Here is a 24,766-nt window from a genome sequence, read left to right on the forward strand (position 1 = left end):
TGAGTCCAAAAATAAAAGTTAAAAAAAAGCATGAATCAGTCTTTGGCTTGTCCATGAGGAGTAGATGGCGAAATGTTGTGGCCATGAAGTTGGGTGATTCCGGTAGAGCTGACTTTGGCAGTTGAGCAGTTGGTTTGGAGATTCTTGGTTCTGCAGGTTAGCTGAAGGAGTTTTGGCTTTGCCGCCTTTGACCTGCTTCCAACAATCAGAGAGAGAGACTTTTTTACCTGCAAGAGCAGGGATGCCTAGTTGATGTTCTTCAGCTGTGACCTTCACAGCACGCACTAGCACCAGAACACAACACCAAAACAAGCACACAGAGACCAAGGTTGCTGTTGGCATTTAACCCCATTTCTTCAGTATTCCTTGAAGGGAAAGACAAGCATGTCCTTTGCCTAGAAGATGCTTTCCCTCAATTCAAATCTTGTCCACAGTCTGGGATATAACTCAACAGGAGATGGTTTCTGCAGGGATGGTAATCGTTTTTTTTTTTGCATTGCATCTCTTCCTTTGAAGTGTCTCTGTCTGAAGGAGGCCTTGACACCTTTTTAGCTGCGACATTCCATTTTCTCTGGACTAGCATAATCCACATAGGAATTTTCCAGCAAGTGGTTACTTTACAGTCTCAGCCAGCTTTTGCTTGTCGGTCCTTTTTAAAAAACACACGCACGTCTTACTTAAAGGTTGAATATGTCTGTAAATAATTCAGGGCTAGGATCTGTGGTCATGACATAATCGTTCACTGCGCAAAAATGTTTTTCCTCTTGTCACATCTGGTTCTTTTGCCACGTACCTTAAATCGGTGTCCTCTGGTTCTGGAACCTTCCTCCAAAGAGAACAGTTTCTTCCCACCCTCTCCGTGCAGGTCCCTCATGATTTTGAAAACCTCTATCCAGTCTCCTCTCGACTTACTTTTCTCGAAAGAGAATAACCCCAATCCACCTTTAATGTAATAAAACACTCCAAAGCACTTCACAAGAACGTTGTAAAACAAGATTTGGCACCAGGACACATAAAGATGTCGGCACAGTGTCTCAAATCCAGCTATCTGAAAGCTAGCAATGCCTGAAAACCGGACATGTTTTAAGCTGCCATCCCTGAGTTTTAATTATTATTAGATGAGTAAAATAACTTACCGCCCTGTTTTGCGAGGTGGGGTGGCACGCCTGTCTTTTTTTCTGCGCCCCGAGCGACCCATGATCTGACCTAACCTGGCCCGAGGTGCCCAACCCAACCCAGCCCAAAGCACCCGAGAGCCGAAAACCAGTACGGTCCGAAATTTGGCACGGACTTAACCCCGAGGTGGCCGGCTTTGAGACACTCTCCCTGTATCCTGGCAGATGTCCAAATGTTTTACGAAGCACCTTGAGGGCGGAGAGGAAGTTAGAGAGACAGAGGGATTTGGGGAGGGAATTCCTTTCGGGCCGAGGCAGCCGAAAGCAAGGCCACCAATGGCGGAGTGGTTAAAATTAGGGATGCTCAAGAGGTGAGAATTAGGTATCTCGGAGGATTGTGGGTCTGGAGAAGATTACAGAGGTAGAGAGGGGTGAGACCATGGAGGGATTTTTATTGGTGAGCCAAGTCATATTAGAAGAACCAATTCCAAAAAGGCGATTTGTACAAATTGGATGGTAAGACTGAGTGCGGTCGGGCAGGCAGAAGGGGTTCGACTTTCTGGCCACATGAGTCTCGGACTTGCATATCGAGTGTTTGCTTTGGCTGGGTGAGTTATTACCTCTCTCTAACCCTATGTTTCAGGTATTTCTGGGAGTGGTGTGATGATCAGCTGGAGGCCTCGCCAGAATGAAACCGTTGGGATTGCGGCTCAGTGTCTATCAGGCTGAGCTGTACAAGGAGACGAGGGTCCAGAGCAACTCTGGAGGATGTCGCTGCTAATATTCAACATCAGCTACAACACATCCAACATGGCGGCCTCCTTCTTCAGCTTGACACCCGAAACGGAGCATGACAATGTAACAGACAAGGTGGCTTTTCAGACAGTAACCATGGTGACAAATGGTACCAACACTACTGCCATTCCACCACCTAACATAGAAACCGGGAGGTCAAGTATGGGGTTGGTGCTCGTACCAGTTGGAATTATCACTATTATAGCGTTAACTGTGGCTATGGTAAGTCAGTTTATTTTTCTTGCCCTATTTCAACCTGGGAAACATGCTTGAAGAGAAAAACGTTGCAGAACGACAGGGAAAGAGCAGGGAATGCGACTAATTGGGTAGCTCTTTCAAAGGGCCAGCACAGGAGCAATGGGCTGAATGGTTTCCTTCTGTGCTACCTCATTCTAGGTATTCTTGTTTCTTCTTTTATTTTGGGCTCCCCACTCTTGCTTCCCACTTCCATTTGCCAAGTGTTACTGCCCAGTTGCGTCCCTCTGTTGATGCTTCTCATGAGCTAGTCAAAGGCAAGCAGGTAAAACCATGTCCTTTCCATGGAGCTCGTTCCCCTTTCCAGCCAGGAGGGGTACAGCTTGTTCATGATTGCCCCAAGAGTTCTGCCTAATGTTTGTATCTCACTGTGCGAGCTCACATCTTACCAAGCCATTCCAAGACATATGGCATACTGTATCCAGAGTTACCACAATTGGCCGTTCTCAGAAATAATTCTTGAAGCCGTGGGCACCTCAAGTAATGATATTGGAATACAGAGTAAAATTTCAAAATTTGGTGATGATACCAAACTTGGAGATGCGGTAGTGAGGATGCTACCGATTGACTGCAACATGGCAAAGGTAGGCTAGAAGAATCGATAGATAAGTGGCAGATGGAATTTAATACTGAGAAGTGTGAGGTAATGTATTTTCTCAAAAGCTATAGTAAGAGGCAATATAGAGTTAAAGGCACAGTTCTAAAGTGTAGGCATTGACAGAGGGACCTGGGGGTTCATGTGCACCGATCTTTGAAGGTGGCAGGGCATAGTGAGAGAATAGTTAGCAAAACATTTGGGATATTGGGATTCATAAGTGCAGGTCTTGAGTACAAAAGCAGGGAAGTTTTGCTGAGCCTTTATAAAGCTCTGGTTAGGTCAGAACTAGTGTATTGTATCCAGTTCTGATCACCATGTTTTAGGAAGGATATGTGGATCCTTGAGAGGGTGCAGAGGAGATTTACCAGAATGGCTCCAGGGAGGAGTTGATTTTAATGATATAGTTAGACTGGAGAAGATGGGGTCAGAGCAGGGAATGCGATGGAGCAAAGGAGATCCTTGGAGCAAAGGAGATTGAGGGGTGATTTGATAGAGGTGTACAAGATTATGACTTGTTTAGATAAGATAGGCAAAGAAAAGCTGTTCCCATTAGCTGATGGTACAAGAACTGGGGGACACAGATTTAAGGTTTTGGGCAGGAGATGTAGGGGGGATGTGAGGAAGAACTTTTTTACACAGTGGGTGGTAATCACCTGGAACTCACTGTCTACAGGGGTGGTGATGATGAATGATTTCAAAAGGAAATTGGATGGGTACTTGAGAGAAATACATTTTCAGGGCAACAGGGATAGAGTGGGGAGTGGGACCGAATAGGTTGTTTAACAGAGGGCTGGCATGGTCCAAAAGCGCCTCCCTCTGTGCCATAATGACTCTAACTTAGCTGGTCATTGCTATGCCTGTTTTATGCCCATAAATTTGACACACCATGTTTAATTGGGAGAGATTAATGGCAGCTCCCCACCTGAACCACGAGCCTGTCTTTCCATCTTTATAGACAGTAACATACCTGGCGAATTTTCCCGCCATTTTCTGCTCTTATTTCAGATTTCCACTGTTTAGCTCTGGCTTCCGGTACACTCTCTGTTTCTGCAGTCACAGTTTCCTTATCACTCTTCAGTGTTGAATTTTTTTGCCCTTCTTTTGTCGTTGCTATGTTGACACTAATGAGTAATCTTTCCTTGGATTCAGGTTCTGTACATCAGGAAAAGGAAAAGGTGAGTGTGCTTGTTCTTTTTTTTAAAGTTTGGCAAAATCCTCCTGAATATTGTTCCTTTCTATGCGTAGTGAGTAGTTTTAGAGCGGGAGTGGGAGTTTAGGTTCCACAGCTGACCAACAGTCTCAACTCTGCTCATTATCAACTTGGAAGAGAGTAGCATGACGTTTCCCCATGGACTGCTGACTGGTCCAATGAAATTACTTTGGGAGGAATTTTAACTCTCCAGGATGTGTTGAGGGGGGTTTAAAGATGAGAAAAAATGGAAAAGTCATCCCAGCCCACCCCATTTCCGATTGGGTGGGTTGTAGGGTGGACTCTCACAGGTGGCAAGTCAGTCCTCCAAGTATTTCAAGGAGGCTGTATGCCTTTGTTTTAACATCAGTTTTATTTTTGACACCTGCAGACTGGGTTTCCTGGGCCTTAGGGGACCCTAGCAACTGGAGGGAGGTGTGCAGGGTCGGATCCATCGGTTAGTATTTGGAATTCTCTACCCCAGGCAGTAGTGGATCATTGAATGTATTCAAGGCAGAGTTAGACAGATTTTTGATCCACAAGGGAGTCAAAGGTTATGGAGGGCAGGTAGGAAAGTGGAGTTAAGGCCACAATCAGACCAGCGATGATCTTATTGAATTGGTGGAGCAGGCTCAATGGGCCAAACGGGCCTATTTCTTATGTTCTTATTTTCCTCCACTCCACTGACATTGGATTAGCCCTCATTTCTCACTCCCTCTGTTGTAATATGCCTTTAAGGGTTTGTAGCATGACATCACTAGAAAGGAAGTGTGTCATGCGATCCAGGTTTAGCTTCACTTTTGCTTTTCAACAAAGCACAGATACACAGCTCTGCAGCACTGAGGTCTTCAGGCTTTATAACTCTTTATAAATTTTCCCATGTGCCTAGCCTTAATAAATAAACCGACAATGTGTTTATCCAATCCCTTATGTGTGATTGGTGCCTTTATATCATTATAAAAGCACAACACTCTCCACTGATACAAGATCACTTCTCAATCCCCACTCCCTCTGTTCCATTGGTGGTTATTTTCTTTCAGCCAGAAAAGTACCAGTTTGACTGTGGGAGGGTCGCAGGGATGAAAGATGGAGGAATATCAAGATTAGCTAATCCTGTCTTCAACCAATGCCAGTCCACATCCATTAAACAGCAAGGTTTACCAATAATAATCAAGAGCAGGAACCATGGCTTTTGCTTTTCTCTGATTCCGCAATGCTGATTCCAGGTGGACTGAGATCCCAGACCTCAACACAAACCAATGCCTACCTTGCGCACTTGCAATGCTTCAGGAGAGCTCAGCAATGTTTTCTAATTTATTTCCTCATTGTGTAGCATTACAGATCTACTGGATTTCTCTCGAACTGTGAACCATTGATATAGTAGTGTGATTTGGGGCGCAAATTAATCCTTGAACTTCATTCCTGATCTTTAAGATGTCAGTAAGATTAATGAAGCTTAGAAAACTCGGATAAGGTACATATGATAATATGGAACATTCAAGATTCTGTGGCCCAATATCAATCATGTTGCATTAAATAGGCTGTTCTGTACCATGGACCTGCCTCCAGGGTTCCTGCCATCCAATTGTAGATGGACTGCTGGAGTATTGTGATGCCCCCTGACAACTTTGGTCTTCTTCCTCCATCGTTAACTCAATTGCTCCCTAATGCCCAAAATTTAGTGAGGCGGAGAGAGCTTTGTTGCCCATCCCCAATTGCCCTTGAAACAAGTGGCTTGGTAGCCCGTTTCACTGCTGTGGGTAGACCAGATGAGATACGGATGGCAGGGTTCCTTCCCTAAAAGGGATTAGTAAACCAGATGGGTTTTTATGACAACTGATGGTAGTTGTTGTGGTCACCATTACCAAGACTAGCTTTATATTCCAGGTTTATTAATTGAATTTAAATTCTACTAGCTACTGTGGTGGGATTTGAACCCATGTTGCCAGAGCTTTAGCCTGGGCCTCTCGCTTGCTGGTCAGGTGACATTACCACAATGCCACCATCTCCCCATTACAGACATTCTGCTCGATTTATTTCAAAACCAAGAGATTTGAAAACGGTCCCACTCGCCCATCACTTGGGTCCACTCTGACCTACTTTGGCTCCTTCAATATCTTAAATTTAAAATCCCAATTCTGGGAACGGCACTTTGGGAAGCGCGTCCAGGCTTTGAAGAGGAGGCAGAGGAGATTTACTGGAATGGTACTGGGAATGAGAGACTTCAGGTCCATGGAGAAACTGGAGAAGATGATTTGTTATCCTTAGAGTAGAAAGGGCTAAGAGTGGATTTGACAGAGGTGTTCAATATCATGAAGGGTTTTGACAGAGCAATAAAGGAGAAGCTGTTTCCACTGGCGGAAGGGTCAGTGATCAGGAGGCACAGATTTAAGCTAATTGACAGAGAGGGGAGATGAGGAGAATTTTTTTTCTGCTGTGAGTTGGTGTGATCTGCAATGCGCTGCCTGAAAGGGCAGTGGAAGCAAATTCAGTGGTGAATTTCAAAAGGGAATTGGATAAATACTTGAAAGGAAGAAAATTACTGGGGAAAGTGCAGGGGAATGGTTGTTTGGGAATGGGAGTTTGTCAGTTCTTATGAATAAAGCGCCAGTACATACCTCTTTGTGTGCTGGAAGATTCTATGATTCTTCTGTCTTTAAATCTCTCCATGGCCTCACACCTCCCTATCTCTTTAACTATTTTCAGTGCTGCAACCTTGACCGGCTACCACCCCCAGCCAAACTCTTTGTTCCTCTTCCTCTGCCCTCTCATGCATCCACCCTTGCTTTTATATACAAATCTTAAGGGACTGGACAGAGTAGATGCTGAGAAAATACTTCCCCGGCTGAAATCTCAAATATGGAGTCCTCGGCCTGGATTTTCATCCTCGAAGCGGGTAGCGGGCAGTGGGAGTTGGGAAATTTCCTGGCTCAGCATGCCCCCCCACCTCACCCACCTTCCCCCAACGCCCCCCACCCCCGCCCCCCCAACCCCAGCCAGGAAAAAAGTGCCTGCACAGGCATGATTTTCATTCTAGGGGGTGGGGTTGTTTGGGGGGGTTGGGGTTGGGGGGAGATGGGGATGTGATGGCTGGTGGTGGTGGGTGATGACAGGAGTCGGGCCTGTAACTCCCGGAAAGAATTCGGAAGCAGCCACAGGGGCTGCCAGGTACGGAGGAGGACTGTTTTAAAAGGCCCACCTCGGTGCTGTGGGACCTTGTCCCAGTTAAAATAAAAAGAGGAGGGCCCTCTAACCCTTCCCCCTCACACCTCCAGATCCCCATACACTCTCCGTTCCCCATCCATACCCTCCACCCACCCTCTCATACCTTCCGTGCCAAGCTATGCCCCTCCACCCACCCCCACATGGCCCGTTATACCCTCCATGCTAAGATGTTACACTTCCATGCCCTTTAACTCAAAATACACTCTGTGTAGAGACAGTTAACCCTATAGTGGCAATAAATGTCTCTAAAAAAGCTTTAAAAAAACAGCCATGCATTCATAAAAATTGCTTTCACTACACCCCAATAAAAGCGTCAATCATCCTGAACCTTTAAAGTATCAATAGCAGAAATTGCAAGCAATTGAAACCTCTTTATCTTGTGTGAATAAGCATTATGAAATTGACAGAAGAGATCAGAGACCCAGAGCTGTCAATCAAACAATGTTTTCCCTGTAACCCAGCTGTTTCAGATTCTAATGGATTTCTGGGCTCTCAGGCAAGCCTCATTATGCGTTTTTAAAAGCTTTTTTTAACACATCCTATTGTCACTAGAGGGGTCATTGGTTCAATACGGAATGTATAGTGGGTGAAAGGGCATTGACGTGCCAGAGCTCAGCATGGAAAGTATGGGAGCCCTGGGCAGTGGGTAGAGGGGCATAGCTTGGCATGGAGGATATTAAGGGCCAAGGTGGGTGGGTGGGGGGCATAGCTTGGCATGGACAGCATGGGTGAGATTTTTTCAACTTACCTTTCAAAAGGTTCCCTCATCCAGACTATGGTTCACAGCACCTCTGAGGCACAGTGAACCATGACTTTTTGAAAACTGGGCCCAACTCCACGAAAATTGTGGAGACCTAGGACACGTCTACCCCCCCACCCCCCTCCCCGCCCCAATGGAGTCGGCCAGGTCGGGGAGTGCAGGGTGCGGGCTCGTCACCCGACCCAGCCTGCACCCTTAAACAGCAATGCTGTAAATCAGAAAGCCCGGGAATGGGGGTCAGGGATCCCGGAATTGGGTCCTGGCCGTCATTTACACCCCTCCACAGAACCTCCCTGACTCCAAAAAAATCCAGCCCCGATTCTCAGAGTAAGGGGTCGGCCATTTTGGACCGAGGTCAACGATTTCTTCAGACATAGGGGTTGTGAACCTTTGGAATTCTCTAAGCCGGAGAGCTGTGGATGCTCAGTCATGGAGTGAGGTCAATAGATTTTCCTGTGCTAACAAAATTGAGGAATATGGGATAATGCAGGAAGGTGGAGCTGAGGTGGAAGATCAGCCATAGTCTTGCTGAATGGTGCAGCCAGCTCAAAGGTCTGAAATCCAGCTTTGTTTTCCTGTGCTTTTATGTTCTTAAGTCTACCGTAGGCAGTCACTTTATGTCCCACACTCTGTAAATCCTCCCTAAACCCCTACATCTCTCCATCTCCTTCTCTTCTTTTAAGACCCTTCTTGTGACCTCACTTGTTTGTCCAAACATTTAGTCACCTCTCCTGATATCTCCTCCTGCGCCTCAGCATCCATTTTTTCCCCTTAAGCCTCTGTGAAGCGACATGTGGGGGGAGGTGGGGGGGAGCTTTCCCTGGGGTGGTGGGGTGGGAAGGATCATGGATTAACACATAAACTTACAGGGTGCACATGCCCAGCCAAATATGCCCCCTCCCACCCCCAGTAAGATGTGGAAAAGCTGCACATAACCCTGAATCCAGTTCTGACTCTTTTTTTTGACCTGGCACGAATGCAAGTTGTTCCAGCTTTTGTTGTTGTCTTTGCCACTGTCACCACATGGAAACCTTCTAGATTAGGAAGGGCATTCATAAGGTTGATCCGGGAGAATACTTTCAGTGAGGCTTCAAACACCAGGCAGCACAAACTAAAACCAAAGAAGTTTGGAGTGAGGAAGGAAACAAGGTGAAACTTTCTTCATCCAGAATATAACAGAGCTGCAGGATTGCCAGGAAAAACACTGCCGGAACACAGCAGACATGAGTTCAAGGGACAATTTTTCAGACGGGGAATGGAGATCATGGTGAAAGAATGGGGAGGCCGGTCAATGGAAAGGCAATAAGATTGTTGGGCTGAATGCTTGTTTTTCCATTCCTAAAATGTATCAGCTGTGGCACACTGGGTAACACTCTCGCCTCTGAGTCAGGAGGGTGCGGGTTTAAACTCTACTCCGGAGGCTCGAGCGCACACTCCAGGTTGACGCTTCCAGTGCATCGGGAGATGCCGCCTTTTGCGTGAGATGTTGAACCAAGGCTCCATCTACCTTCTCAGTGGGTGGAAGAGATCCCAAGGCTTTATTTCCATAGAACCATGGAACCATAGAAAAGTTACAGCGCAGAAAGAGGCCATTCAGCCCGTCATGTCTGTGCCGGCCAGAAAAAGACACTAGCCACTCATTTTAATCCCACTTTCCAGCAGGTTACAATGCTTCCAATGCAAGATCCAAGTACCTTTTAAACGAGTTGAGCATTTCAGCCTCAACCACTGATTTAGGCAGTGAATTCCAGATGCCCACTGCATGAAAAGGTTTTTCCGCATGTCCCCTCTAATCTTTCTACCACTCACCTTAAATCTATGTCCCCTGGTAATTGACTCCTCAGCTAGGGGGAAACAGGTTTTTACTGTCTACCCTATCCAGGCCCCTTAAAATTTTGTACGCCTCAATTAGGTCAACCCTCAGCCTGATCTGTTCTAAGGAAAACAACCCCAGCCTATCCAATCTTTCCTCATAGCTGCAATTTTCAAGCCCTGGCAGCATTTCAAAGGAGAGCAGGGCAATTCTCCTGGTGTCCTGGCCCAATATTTACCCCTCAAACAACACCACTGAAAGCAGGTTATCTGGTCATTATTACATTGCTGTTTGTGGGAGCTTGCTGTGCATAAATTGACTGTCGCGCTTCCTACAGCACAACAGTGACCACACTTCAAAAGCACTTTGATTGGCTGTCAATCACTTTGGTATGTCTTTGAGGTGCAATACATCTGAACAGTATGCTGTTCTTGTTCAGGCCCAAGAAGCAACAGTATTTCCTGTCCAAGACCATCCCCTGACAGCCAGGGGAGGGAATATATGAATGGCTGCAGGTCTAGCTGAAGGGCCTCTGAGATCAGGTCCCTCTGACTGTTGAAGGAGTTCAGTCGTTTGAAGGCCTTAATTGCTAAGCAAGAATCCTGCAGGGTGAGGTAGATTAGGGCTTACCTTCCCTTCTCCAGCAAGGACACAGGCCAAACTCCATCTTTCCTATGGAAAGCCCAGGAGAATGAACAGTAGGGTTGCCAACCCTCCATGATTGAATATGGGAAAAAATACTGTTTGACTGACAGTCAATAATCATCCAATCAGGTAAGGAGGAGTCTGTTCGCTTTCCAATTGGCTATGGGAGGCTGGGGCCTGTAGGATGGACATGTCAGATGACCACTGGCAGAAGAATGTGGGGGTGGGGCACTGGGAGGCAGGAGGACATGTGGTGAAACCTCCAAGCACAGTTGGCAACTCTAATCTACAATGGATGGGAATTTTTAAAAATTCATTCATGGGATGTGAACACTGCTGGCAAGGCCAGAATTTATTGCCCATCCCTAATTGCCCTTGAGAAGGTGGTGGTAAGCTGCCTTCTTGAACCGCTGCAGTCCATGTGCTGCAGGCACACCCACAGTGCCATTAGTGAGGGAGCTCCAGGATTTTGACCCAGCGACAGTGAAGGAACGGCGATATAGCTCCAAGTCAGGATGATGTGTGGCTTGGAGGGGAACTTGCAGATGGTCGAGTTCAAATACATCTGCTGCCCCTTGACCTTCTGGGTGAAGAGACAATTGCGGGCTTGGTAGGTGTCGTCAAAGGATGTTTGGCAAGTTGTTGCAGTTCATCTTGTAGCTGGTACACACTGCTGCCACTTTGCATTGTGAGGGAGTGAATTTTTAAGGTGGTGGATGGGATGCCAATCAAGTGGGCTGCTGTGTCCTGGATGGTGTCAAACTTCTTGAGTGTTGTTGGAGTTGCACTCACCCAGACCATTGGAAAATATTCCATCACACTCCTGACTTGTGCCTTGTAGCTGGTGGACAGGTTTTGGGGAGGCAGGACCTGTTGCAGAATTCCCAGCCTCTGACTAATTGTAACCACAGTATTTGTGTGGCTGGTCCAGTTCAGTTTCTGGTCAATGGTAACCCCCAGGATGTTGATTGGGGGGTGGGGGGGAGGGGGTGGAATTCAGCGATGGTAATGCGGTTGAACATCAAGAAGAGGTGGTCAGATTCTCTCGTCTTGGAGATGGTCATTGTCTGGCACTTGTGTGGCACAAACGTTGCTTGCCACTTCTCAGCCTAAGCCTGGATATTATCCAGATCTTGCTGCACATTGGCATGGAGATTGAGAAAAGAAACCTGCACCTCTTTCCCCTGGCACGTGATGCCTAGGGAATTGGGTAAACGGCTCTGGAATAACAAAGGAAAAGCAACTTCCTCATAACCAAGCAGAGAAGTGAGCCCAACGTGGCCAGCTGGGTTCATCTGGCAGCTGAAGCTGGGATTAAAACTCCAGCCTTTTGATTAGGTTGTCCCAAGGATCTAAAAGTAAAGCTCATACTCTCATCAGTATTGCATTTCCACCCACTATTCTCTCCATCTGTTGCTGCACAAAATAAATGTCTTTTGTAAGGTAGTTTGATATGAATGGTGGGCCTTTATTAAAACCAGATCTCTTTGTGAGATATTTATTTCCCTTATGCTGTGGTTAAAGATGGATTTAGCATTGGCCAGGCTCTGGTTTTTAACGTCTCGTTCACAAACGGTACTGGCAGGATATCCTAAGGGTCTCGAGGCCGGCTCACCTCCAACTGAAATAGTGCAGCTGGCTCTTGGTTCCTCTGCGACCCGTGACAAGCAGAGGCTTCAGTGAATGACACATCCTCGTCCCTGGTGTCCTGTGGTTTGCAGAGTTTGCTTTGCCGAGGTGACATTTGCTTCCACAGGACCATCAACCGCAGAAACCACCGTGACTTGTGGCTGGCCCCCGGTTTCTTCTCCCCTTCCTCCCTGTGAATCCATTCATTAAACTGCGGACAAGTGCTGGCCAAGATAAGAGAGGGAGAGGGCGTGGCCACCTACACTTCCTCAGGCTGGAGCCTAGTGCCACCACCCCCCTTCCCCACCCCACCCCACCGCCCACTCCGTCCCCCTCCATTCATGAACATACATCATTCTAGATGAAAGGAGAAGCTTTAAACCTTTCCGCTGCTAAAATTAGGGCTGGAAGTCAAGACTTCAAAAACAGCAAATGTGGGACCGTTCAAAGATCATTCTCATTTCTTAACACTTTCAATCCCGATTTTAACTGCTGGTGAGAGTCGTGTGGCTGATGGGTCGGTGGGGGTTGTGGGGGTGGGGGGCGGTGGGGGGGCGACAGGAAGGTGGAGATCCAACTGAGTGGGGTCCTTTACCCAGAGTCCCACTCACGATGCTGAAGAGGCACAGCGAGCCATCGCTGGTCGGCGCCTAGCTAGACTCAGGGTCTATAGACAGCGCCTGTCATTCCTGCAGTTGGCCAAGAACCAGTGCTGGCAAAGGCTGCGCATGAACAGGGAACTTGTCGGTCACATCTTCCACCTGCTGCAGGATTTGGCGCCACGAGGACATGGAGGGCATCCACTGCCAGTGGCCATGAAAGTGACCGCAGCGCTCAATTTCCACGCCAGTGACTCCTTTCAGGGCTCCACAGGTGACCTCTGTGGGAAATCACAAGCCTCCACCCACAAATGCATCCATGAGGCCATGGATGCCATCTTCGTGAAGGCACACAACTTTGTGCATTTTGCCCGGGATCAGCGCACATACCCTGTGTGATAAGGCCCCTGTCATGGAGAAGCAGCGGATGCCCATAATCCCTACATTCCAGGAGGATGATGATGACATGCAGTGGGGACACTCTATAGGCCGTCACATAGTTTATGTGAATGCCTGGCTCTGTCAGGCTGGATGGTACCTCGCTTGCGCTCTGTGAACAGGGTCATATCATGGAGATGCAGCGGGGAAACTTTAACTTCTTCTGATCCTATGGCATCCTTCGTGAGCTGAACCCTTCAGGATCACACTGTCACCGGACACAGATGCTGATGAGATGGGGGCCAGCCGCACCTCAAAGGTGCTGAGAGCACACAGAGAGAATGATGGAACTCTGTGCCGCCGGCCCAGGACATTCTGGCAGCAATGATAAGCCCCGTCGAGGTACAGGCATGACTGATCTGACCAGCGACCGTGAAGGCGCAGCATCAGTGTGCTGGGAACTTTGCACAAAACACAGGGAAGAGGCCCTGGACTGAGACACCTGCCTTTACCTTGTGCAGGGGCCAAGATTTCACATCTGACTGACACGAACCCTGCTCATCTGAACAGGAGCCATAGGCAGGGAGACATTCTTGCGAGTTTATTTATAATAGTGAACATTATGTACAAGTGATTAACACCCGTGCCCAGGCTGTGCAGCTACATCTTCTTAACCTTCCTAACCCTGCTGCTACAGCTTGGTGCTCCCCAGACATCCACAGCGGAGGTGGAGGCAGCCTGCTGACTGCTATTCCCTGTCTGTGATGACCTTGACGGGTGTCTTCTAGAGGGCTGAGAGCTGGAGGGCCTCGGCCTGCTTTCAGGGTCCTGCTGTGTGGCAGTAGTACCTCCTGGGCCTGTAGAGCTGGAGCTGCTGGGGTCAGAGGAAGAGGGGATTTGGATGGGCCGGACACTCCCGGAGTCACCTGGGCAGATGGCCCCGGGGTGTGCACCTGTTGATCCTCCTCCCTATGGGTACCCTAGGGCCCCTGGCTCACTTCTTGAAGGGAAGGGGAAGCTGGAGTGAGATCGAGCTGCCCCGCTCCCCTCTCCCATTGACAGTGTTGGAGGCCAACAATGGCATAAGCGATGGAGTTCAGCCTGCGCAGCAGTGCAGGACCAAGGTCTCCATGATGGCTACCATCCTGCCAATGTTGACCTTTGTATGTGTGGGCATGACAACACTATCACCTCAGACTGAAGGCGGATGGACACCTCCATCATGCCTTGCAATCCAAAGAGTGCGGCTGCCACCCCTTCCCGCTGTTCCCGTGATTGTTGCTGAGGCTCCAACAGCTGATTGAGGACCGACTCAGCAGATTCCCAGCCTCCAGCAGTCCTCTGAATGCTGACGACCTCGGGTGTCCCTGCCTCCGCCTGCTGAGGAACAGATTGTGTGCTGTGCTCACTAGACAGTGAACCTGAGCCTGCAGTATATCGAGGTGTGTATCGCTGTGTTGGTGGAGGGCGTGGGTGAGCGCTCTGACAGGTCTTCCAGGGTGCTCTCTCGGTGTCCTCACCCGAGCAGCTGTCGTCACTGGACTGGGGGCCAAGGTTGCCTGAGGGCGACTTGGCAGGTGCGCCTATGAGAGAAAGCGGAGATTATAGTGCATGGCCGCCGCAGTACACAGAACAATGGACTCACAATTGAGCTGCCAGAGGGATGATCTGGTGCATGATCCTCACTTGGATGCCTGGCGCCGACCTCACCTTTGCCGCAGGAATGGTCCACTTCCCCTCCGGCCAGTTCTAATGCGAGGTCTTCGAAGGGGGTAAGGACCTTTATGTCCGGCACTCCACCCCTGGACTGGGTCCTCCCCCTTTTATTGTGTGCGACCTTGTCCTGCACAAAGATAGATGGAGAGAGTGTGCGTAAGGGGCATTTCCAGCCAAATGAGAAGGATGCGTGTGTGCTGAGTTGGAGCCATGGGCGGGTTGAGGAGGTGATCTCCAGAGGAGATGAGGCCAGATGGAGATGTGAGGGTGTGTGTGAGAGACTGAGTGGTGATGTCCCTTGAGCTGGCAGTGAGATGGGCATGTGAGTTTAGAGTGATGAGATGGTTGACTCACCCTGGTGGCACGGGTGAGATCGTTCATCCTCTTTCTGCACTAGATGGCCAACTTCTTGTGGGCAGTGTTGGCACTGACCACCACTGCCACTGCCTCCCAAGCCGGATTGGTGATGTCGCTGTCCCTTCTGCAGCCAGAGTGGGGGGTAGAAGACGTCATGGCGGGCCTCTGTGGCATCCTTCCAGGATGCGTCACTGAATCGGGAGGCTGCAGCCTTCTGGGCCCATCTTCTGTGCAGCAGTCCTGGGCTGGAAGCACTGAGAGGTGTGCACGCGGCTGCACTTTAGATATGGCACCCGGCCTGATGAAGCGGCAAGGTGATGTCATGGCGGGCCAATCAGAAATGGCGTGCTTCCTGGGAACGCAAGATTAATGAGGCGGGATTGGGACGATACGGCTTGAAAAGCCGCCATTGCAGCCAGCAGGTAGAAAGTCCTTTCTCCCTCCTGCTACCGCACTTAGAGCAAATTCTGGGACGAATCCACCCTACCTGTCTTGCCCACTCTCACACCCACTTCTGCCACGGTTAAATGTTCCGCCAGTTAACGCTTTTTCAATAAAAGCCCGATTGGATAGAAGAATGAAAGAGAGAGAAAAGCAGAAGAGAAGGGAGAGGGAGAAAGAGAAGCAGATGAGGAGGGAAACAGAGAGAGAAGTAGCAATATGAAAATGACAAGGCAGGTAAGGGAGAGTGCCTGACCTCTACCATGTGAGATACCACATTATATAGCCATACATTCAGGCCATCAACTATCCCACTCAAGCATTGCAACACCATGAACAACATCATGGGAGAGTCAGCACAGACCAGGGATTGGCCCTGGGACTTTCCTATAGTATCAATTGACACTGATTTTGAAGGTTGCAGGTTCAAATCCAAACCCAGGACTCAAGCACAAAATCAAGGGCAACTTGTGCTTAAACAGCTTAGCACTTTTATTAAAATGGCAAACAGAGGGGATTTTGTGATCAACACGTGACTTTTAGTACTAAAATTGCCTAAATAGCTCTTTGTTACATTATCCGTTTGTCACCCATTGACAAAGAGGGGTGGGCGATACACGAATTGTAGAGTTGATCTTATTGAATATTAGGTCAGTAGGAAGTGCTGGCCATAAGTGAGATTGATATTTCACTTTTTTTTAATTCATTCACGGGATGTGGGCTTCGCTGGCTGGGCCAGCATTTATTGCCCAACCCTAGTTGCCCTTGAGAGGGTGGTGACGAGCTGCATTCTTGAACCGCTGCAGTCCATGTGGTGTAGGTGCACCCACAGTGCTGTTAGGAAGGGAGTTCCAGGATTTTGACCCAGCGACAGCGAAGGAACGTTGATATATTTCCAAGCCAGGATGGTGAGTGGCTTGGAGGGGAACTTCCAGGCGGTAGTGTTCTCATGTGTCTGCTGCCCTTGTCCTTCTAGATGGTAGCGGTCGTGGGTTTGGAAGGCGCTGTCGAAGGAGCCTTGGTGCATTCCTGCAACGCATGCTGAAATGTGCTGATGGGATTTATAAAGGTTAGAAGGTCAGCAGCAGGAAGGGCTTGCTGTTCAGTGCAAAATTCCATTACTCTAATTTTAAAGATGCTTTGGACCAGCTTCAAGAGCTCTAGTTATTTCTGTGGCTACCTCTCTGACCTAGATCCCTGCCAAAGTCAAGGGTTTAGTCTCAGAGCTTCCTCTGAGTGCTGTCTGCCAGCACAAAGTTCAGCTCGAACAGTACTTAATCAGACCACTGGATGGAGTACTACACAGATGGAAAGAAAGATCTTGCATTTATCTAGCGCCTTGTTAGGTCTATGCAATGTCATAGTGCTTCAAGTCCAATGAAAGAAAAAAGAATCGCTTTTATATAGCACTTTTCACAATCACCAGATATCTCAAAGCGCTTTATCACCAATGAAGTGCTTTTTAAAGTGTAGTCAGCCTTATAATGTAGGAGACGCAGCAGCCAATTTACACACAGCAAGCTCCCACAAACAGCAAAGTGATATTGACCAGTTAATCTGTTGTGATGTTGATTGAGGGACAAATATTGTCTCAGACACCAGGGAGAACTCCCCTGCTCTTCTTCGAGATAGTGCCGTGGGATCTTTTATATCCCACCAAGCAGGCAAACAGGGTTTGGGTTTAATGTCTTGTAGCACCACCTACAGTGCAGCACTCCCTCAGTGCAGCACTGATTTTTGCACTCAAATCCTGGAGTGGGACTTGAACCCAGGAAACTGGAGACACAAAGGCAAGAGCGTTAGCCATCAAGCCATGCCTGACAATGCATGACTATTGAGGCTCTGTTGTGTAGGCAAATATACAGGTTATACTGAAAGGGAATGATAGATAAAGAAAACGAAAGAGAGAAAGGAAACTGAGAAAGAAAGATGGAAGAAAAGAGGAAAAAAACCCAAAACCTGCACTGAGTATAGTGTCTTTAGATGTCCCAAAGTGTCTTATAGCCTATGATGTACTTCTTAAGTGCAGTTAATTCCTAAATGTAGTGATGTCTCCATTTTGAGAGCTGGGTCAGTGTAACTAAGCAAGTACAGAAGCTAATGGGGTCTGGACCATCCTAATATTGCAGGGATATATCTGATGGTTAAACAACTTGTAAAAAGAAACATGAAATGTAGAAGTTAAAATGTCAGTATTATTCTCCTCCCACTTTCTCTCCCCGTGCCGTGCGGGTCCTGCAGTCAGCCTGATTGCACGGCTGCCAGCTGTCCCCCAGCACCTCGCCTTTGTGCCCACTCTTCATCTGTAAGCCTAAACAGGGAGTGCCAGTAGGCTGGTCAACAACCCTGAAGGGTGTCCTAACTGCCCGACTCTGTCTTCACCCCAGGTAAGTATGTGCCAGAGGCCTTTAGACAATGGTCAAGAGCTGGAATAGTGCCCGGTTTCCTCTCACCTTCGACTGGGGGATTGATGCCAACGGTAGTGCCTCTGTGATTTAGAGGTTCGATTGGATAATAGAGCATAAATCAGCAGACAAACTGGACTGTAGAGTTCACCACCAGAGTCTTGTGCTGATTAACTAATGAAGGGCCTGAGGTCGACGCTTGATACAAAAGTCCAAGTACCTTTTGAAAGGGTGACCATTAAAATGCTAGTATGTGCATGTGAGTCTTCAGATTTCTTTGTGGCACTGGAGGGACGTCAGCTTTTGAGAAACTGTCTCTAAAAGGTGCATTTCTGTTGTATTTTGCCCACCCATCAGGCTGGAAAAGCTACGTCACCAGCTGATGCCAATGTACAACTTTGACCCTGGTGAGGAGCAGGATGAGCTAGAGCAGGAGCTACTCGATCACGGCCGTGAGACAGCATCGCAGGCATCCCAGAGCAAGGTAAGGTGGCATGAAAAGAAAGAATCCATCTCCGGCACCCTTTACATGACATGTGCCAGTCAGTGAGGGTATCTACTCTTTATTTTCATCAAATTACTTCTTCTGAAGGTACCCCTGGCTGCTTGGGCATGATCAGTGGCTGCAACCTGGCACCGTCTCAGTGGTCATTCCCCATGTGTGTGAGGCTTAGCAGGGAGGGTTGACAGTGAGGGCTGGTAGTGATGGTTGGCCTGTGGGTTGGCAGTGAGCATCAGCAGTGAGGATTGGCAGCATGGTTTAGCAGCATAGGTTGATAGTGAGGGTGGGCAGTGTGGGTTAACAGTGAAGGTTGGCAGTGAGGGTTAACAGTGAGGGTTGGCAGTGAGGGTTGGCAATGAGGGTTAATGGTGAGTGTGACAGTGATGATTGACAATGAGGATTGGCAATGAGGATTGACAGTGAGGCTTAACAGCAAGATTTAGTGGTGAAGGTGACAGTGAGGATTGGCAATGAGGATTGGTAGTGAGAGTTAGTGGTGAAGGTGACAGTGAGTGTTAACAGTGAGGGTTAACAGTCTATTCAGTTAGTGAGATGTGCCATAGTCAACCCCGTAATCAGACTAGCTGAAACACCCATTTTTGATAAAGCCACAATGGGGTACATCTTGCCTTTGCTTGATAGGGTGAAATGAGTGATAGAGAATTGGCCACTATTTTAATCCCTCCTGATATTGAGTGAAATCACTGGAGATAAAAATCGAGATGGATGTAAAGTGGGTAGGGCCCATTCACAATCACCCGATTGGTACTATCATCCATGGGAAGGGTGAGGTCATTCATTTGGGACATATATAGATCCAAATATCCATGGAACTAGGAACAGTGCCGGAGCAGTGAGATTTAGAGGTTGAAGCACAGGAATGGTTGAGACATGAGGGGCTGAATAACATTCTATTGTTCCTGCATTCCTAAAGTTATTGCAGAGGTAATTAAGGTCCCATCTCTACATAATGGCTGGCCGAGGAACATTGAACATTCCAGTTGTCAGCTTGCTTGAGGTGGGCACTTCACAGGTTGGATTTTGTTGTGAATTTGCAGGTAAGAGCTCGAAATGCGAATGCAACAAATAACATTTAAAATGGCCACTTCACTGCTTCCTCAATATTGGAAATGGTTGAACGTGAGGAGGGTGAAACTTCCCATACATTTTAAGAGTTAACAAAAAGTGTATGGAGTCTGCCAGAGTGACTATCAATCAGAAAATCTAGTGGAGGCAGTGGAGGGGCGAATTTGACTCGTTGCTAAGTGACTCATTTCCATGTTCCATTCTCCTAGATTCTGATGCCAAGTCAAGGATCCTTGCAGAGGCCCAGCAGACTTGTGTTCACTGATGTGGCCAATGCCATTCATGCCTGAGCATTACTGAATTCGGCTTCAAGCTCCAACTGAGAGGGACAATATGTGCATGGTCGTGTGATGTACTTCCAGTCATATATACATTCCTATATATGGCCTGTCCACCCCCCACCAGATCTCTAAGTCGTTGGTCACTCTTAGTCACTTTGGGTAACTTCCATATGCACATTGCAAGAGAAAGGTTTGTTCTGGACAGGCAGGGAGAGGGCAAATGGAAAATCTTGGGGTGGTTTGGGATTTACAATGAAGGGTGAATGGAACAGTGAATCATGCTCATTAGTCTGTTACTGAATTTATTTATTTTTGTGAATCCCATTCATTTCCTTTTGAGACACTGGGCTGAATTTTGAGGGCCCTCGCTTGGTGGAAAAGAGGTGCTAGCCATTTGGGCCCTTCCTTCCCCCGCCGTCACCCCCAGAAATTGCAGGAAAAAGATTCACACTCCCGTTCACTCTTAATGTGGCAATCCTCCCATCCCACATCCTGAGCCCACCGCTGGTCGGATGGAATGCCTCGTCGAGGTCCATTTAAAGTGCAAACAGGGCGCCCTACGATGGACAAACGAACCCTGTTGGCCACCCTACTCCCCACCCATAGCAGAGGATTAGACTGGGTTTAAGCCGCACACAACCATATAAAGATAAAGATTTCACACTCTTTTTTTGTGGGGGCTTCTGCAGACACTACAGAAATACTGAGGGCTCCTGCCTTGCCCTCCCCTCTCCATTCTGCCCCAGGTTGTCCTGAGGGGTGGGGAGGTGGATTTAGGTACAGGGTGTGCTAATGCAGAGGTCTCACTACTGCCAGAAGGTCAACTTCAAAGTTAAAAACTGCACCTTTTTTTAAGGTTAAGCTAACTCCGCTTGACATTTAGCTGCCGTTTAGTATTTATTGGCCGATTTTACTGCTGCACGTTAAACATTAGGGGCAACGCCTGCCAGTCACACATGTATCTGGAAATGGTGGGCACAATGTAGCAGCACTCTCATCCCTGAGTCAAAAGAGCAGGGGTTCAAATCCCACTCCAGAACTTGAGCACAAACTTCAGGCCTACTAAGGGAGTGCTGCAGTGTTGGAGTTTCTGTCTTTCGGATGAGACATTGAACCAATGCCCTGTCTGCCCTCGCAGATGGACATAAAAGCTCCCATGGCACTATTTTAATGAAGATCAGGGGAGTTCTCCCTGGTATTTATCCCTCAACTAACATCGTGAAAGCAGATTATTTGGTTATTATCACATTGCTGTTTGTGGGAGCTTGTGCTGTGTGCAAATTGGCTGCCGCAGTACAACTCCTACAATATAATGGTGACTACATTTCCAAGCACTTTGGGATGTTCTGAGTTCATGTTATGTGCTATGTAAATGGAAGTTCATTCTTTGCTATGTAAGAACCTATCCTTTCCTGTTGGTTGAGTTACTGAGCTAGATTTCAGGGTGTCTCTCCAAAATGACGGAAACTCGGTTGAAATAAATGTGAAGCAATGTGAGGGTGTACCGAGAAGCCATGTTAAAATACAAAACCAGGACCACATCCAAATGACTCTGCCACTCCTGCCCATTTAGATCCCTAGCCCCTATTATTAGTGTCTCATTGCAGGTGAAGCTACTTTTATGCACCCTGTTTACAAATTAACCGTATTTTATTTCTTCTCTGTGAATTTTGAAAGATGATCATGCGCCACAGATTAGTTGTTGCCGTTTTAATTGCTACTGATTGCCAGCCACCCCAGCCTTCCTGGCCAACGCTAAGTCCTCCATTCTTTGATTACAAAGCCAATCACATTGGTATGAGGGAAGAACTGGCTAAGGTTGATTGGGTAAATAGACTGAAAGGTATGGCCAAAGGTAAATAATCAGTGGGGAACATTTAAAGAAAGAATGCAAAATATTCAACAAAAAAAAACACTCCATTGAAAAACAAATATTCAGCAAGAAAGACCCATCCGTGGCCTACTCAAGAGGCTAAGGCTAGTATTAGGTTAAAATAAGAGGCATATAAGGTTACAAAGAATAGTAGCGGGTCTGAGGATTGGGAGCATCTTAGAAACCAGCAAAGGACCACCAGAAAGTTGATATAAAGGCGATTAGTAGAATATGAGAGCAAGCTAGCTGAGAATATAAAAACAGATTGTAAAAACTTTTATAAATATATAAAAAGGAAGAGAGTAGCTAAAGTAAACATTAGTCCCTTGGCAGCAGTGACAGCGGAAATTATTATGGAGAATGAGGAAATGGTGAAGACATTGAACAAATATTTTGTGTCTGTCTTCATTGTACAAGTTGCATACCAGAATTAGAGGGTAACCAAGGTGAGAAAAAGAGTGATGAAATTAAGGAAATCAGTATCAGCAGTGAAAAAGTACTGAAGAAAATCAAAGGACTAAAATCTGACAATTCCCCAGGATTTTGTGGCCTCCAGCCTAGGGTTCTAAAAAGAGGTAGCTACAGAGACAATGGACACTCTGGCTATGATTTTCCAAAATGCCCTAGATTCTGGAATGGACCCAGCAAATTGAAAGTTAGCAAATGTGACACCGCTATTCAAGAAAGGAGGGAGAGAGAAAACAGGGAACTACAGGCCAGCTAGCCTGACATCAATCGTCAGGAAAGTGCGGGAATCTATTATTAAGGAAGTCTTAACAATGCACTTAGCCAATCATAGTTTGATCAGATAAAGCCAACATGGTTTTATGAAAAGGAAATCTTGTTTGACAAATTTATTAGTTTTCTGAGGGTGTAACCAGTAAGGTAGATAAAGGGGAACCAGTAGATGTAGTATACCTGGATTTCCAAAAGGCATTCAAAAAGGTGCCACACAAAAGGTTAATAGGCAAGATAAGGGCTCATGGAGTTGTGGATAATATATTAGCATGGATAGCGGATTGGTTAACAGGCAGGAAGCAAAGAGTAGGCATAAATGGGATATTCTCAAGCTGGCAGGCTGTGACTAATGGAGTATCGCAAGGGACTTCAGCTATTTACAATCTATATTAATGACTTAACCAATAAAACAGAGGTTTGCTGACGATGCAAAGCTAGGTGGAAATGTAAGTTGTGAGGAGGACAAAGAGAGGCTGAAGAGATACAGATTAAGTGAGTGGGCAACAAAATGAAAGATGGAGCATAATGTGGGGAAGTGCAAGGTTTTTCACTTTGGTTGTAAGAATAGAAAAGCGGAATATTTTTTAAAAGGCAAGAAATTTGAAAATGTTGATGTTCAGTGAGACTTGGGTGTGCTTGTGCAAGGAATGCACAAAGTTAGCATGCAGGTACAGCAAGCAAGGCAAACGGCACGTTACCCTTAATGGCAAGAGGATTGGAGTACAAGAGTAAGGAAAGTCTTGCTACAATTGTACAGGGCTTTGGTGACACCACACCTGGAGTACTGTGTGCAGTTTTGGTCTCCATTTTTAAGGAAGGATTGAAGGCAGTACAGCGAAGGTTCACCATATTGGTCCCTGGGCTGAGATGGTTGCCCTATGATGAGAGGCTGAGTAAATTGGGCCGATGTTCCCTGGAGTTTAGAAGAATGAGAGATGATCTAATTGAAGCATACAAGATTCTGAAGGGGTTTGATAGGACAGCTTGTTTCTGCTGGCTGGGGAATCTAGAATGTGGGGGCACAGTCTCAGGATAAGAGGTCTCATTGAGGACTGAGATGAGGAGAAATTTCTTCACTCAAATGGTTGTGAATCTTTGGAATTCTCTACCCCAGGGGATTGTGGATGCTGCATTGTTGACTATATTTAAGGCTGGGATAGAAATATTTTTGGTCTCTCAGGGAATCGAGGAATTATGAGGGGTGGGCGGGAAAGTGAATTTGAAGCCGAAGATCAGCCTTGGTCGTATTGAATGGTGGAGCAGGCTTGACAGGCCACCTGGTCTGCTGCTGCTCCCATCTCTCATGTTCTTGTGTTCTTATTCTCTTACTTGAAGGCCAGTTATCGTCCAATCTTCAATTGCCAGTCACTCATTGGCTGGAAACAAGGCTGGAGGCCCAATGCCTCCAGTAGTGTCAAGCTTCACCATTCAGGCGTGGCTATCTAAAAGAAAAATGGACATACCCGAATTTCTACTGCCTCCCCGCACACAATCCCCTGTATTGAGAGTAGCTCAATGTTAACATTAAGAGGGTTGGCAAGTCAATAGTATCAATTACATCAGTTGGATCTTTCAGTTATTATGATTGGAATAACATTTCCACGTGCAATGACTCCTAATAGAACAGTAGCTGTATTAAAGTACCAAAGAAAGACTTCAGGAGGCTGACGTTGGTTCTTTTGGTCAATATTTATTTTCTTCCTCTCATCCCCTTCTCTATTTGCCCTCTCATCTCTGAAGAGAAAATGAGAGTGTTGGTTGGGTGTGTGGTTAGAGGCTTATTGCGTTGATCACACTATTTTATTCAGAATGAACTCAAGCGCTTCACAAGGACTGGAATGTGCAGCGACACTTCCCTGTTGACCAACGTGTCCCATAGGGAGGATAATGTTGATGAACAAACCCCTCACCATCAAAGTGGCGGGGATAAAACTGAAAGATCTAGATTGAAAGGTGAGGATTGCCAGATATGGTACCCAGCCTCTACCCTTACACCCATGCCATACCCCCGGCTGTGAGAGAGCTATACTGGTTGTTGCTTCATTACAGCCTCTTAGCTTCACACTATTACAACTGAAGGATGTCTTGAGGCCGTGCAAATGCAGCATAGTTTACCAACTACTCATCTTAAATATGTGACTTGGTGCTGGGGAGTCATCTGGATTTGGTTTTACAATGTAGGATTTTGCAAAAATGCAGTGTCTGGGGCTTTTATGACTTTTGGAAAAAAAATAGAGGCCTTGATATTGTCCTCCATAGCATCTGTGGAGTGCTCAGTTGCAGGCTTTAGAGAGGAAACTGGGTTGATTTTCTGCTCCCTTTGTGTTTTGCCTTAGGGTTTACAAGACCAAATGTCAGCCTTGAGC

The 24,766-nt window shown here is 47.1% G+C and overlaps 1 protein-coding gene across 1 annotated transcript in view; it reads left to right on the forward strand.

Moving 5' to 3' along the window:
• c6h3orf18 (chromosome 6 C3orf18 homolog) overlaps positions 1-21,688 on the forward strand; it is a 75,349-nt gene extending 53,661 nt beyond the window's left edge. The window contains exons 2-5 of the mRNA XM_078543159.1: positions 1,759-2,132; positions 3,913-3,938; positions 18,278-18,404; positions 19,718-21,688. Coding sequence (XP_078399285.1) covers positions 1,884-2,132; positions 3,913-3,938; positions 18,278-18,404; positions 19,718-19,798 — 483 coding nt within the window. The 5' untranslated portion in view covers positions 1,759-1,883 and the 3' untranslated portion in view covers positions 19,799-21,688. The remainder of the gene's footprint in view (positions 1-1,758; positions 2,133-3,912; positions 3,939-18,277; positions 18,405-19,717) is intronic.
• Positions 21,689-24,766: the final 3,078 nt, after the last annotated feature.

This window comes from Cetorhinus maximus, chromosome 6 (assembly GCF_964194155.1).
Source record: "Cetorhinus maximus chromosome 6, sCetMax3.hap1.1, whole genome shotgun sequence".
Taxonomy (NCBI): Eukaryota; Metazoa; Chordata; class Chondrichthyes; order Lamniformes; family Cetorhinidae; genus Cetorhinus; species Cetorhinus maximus.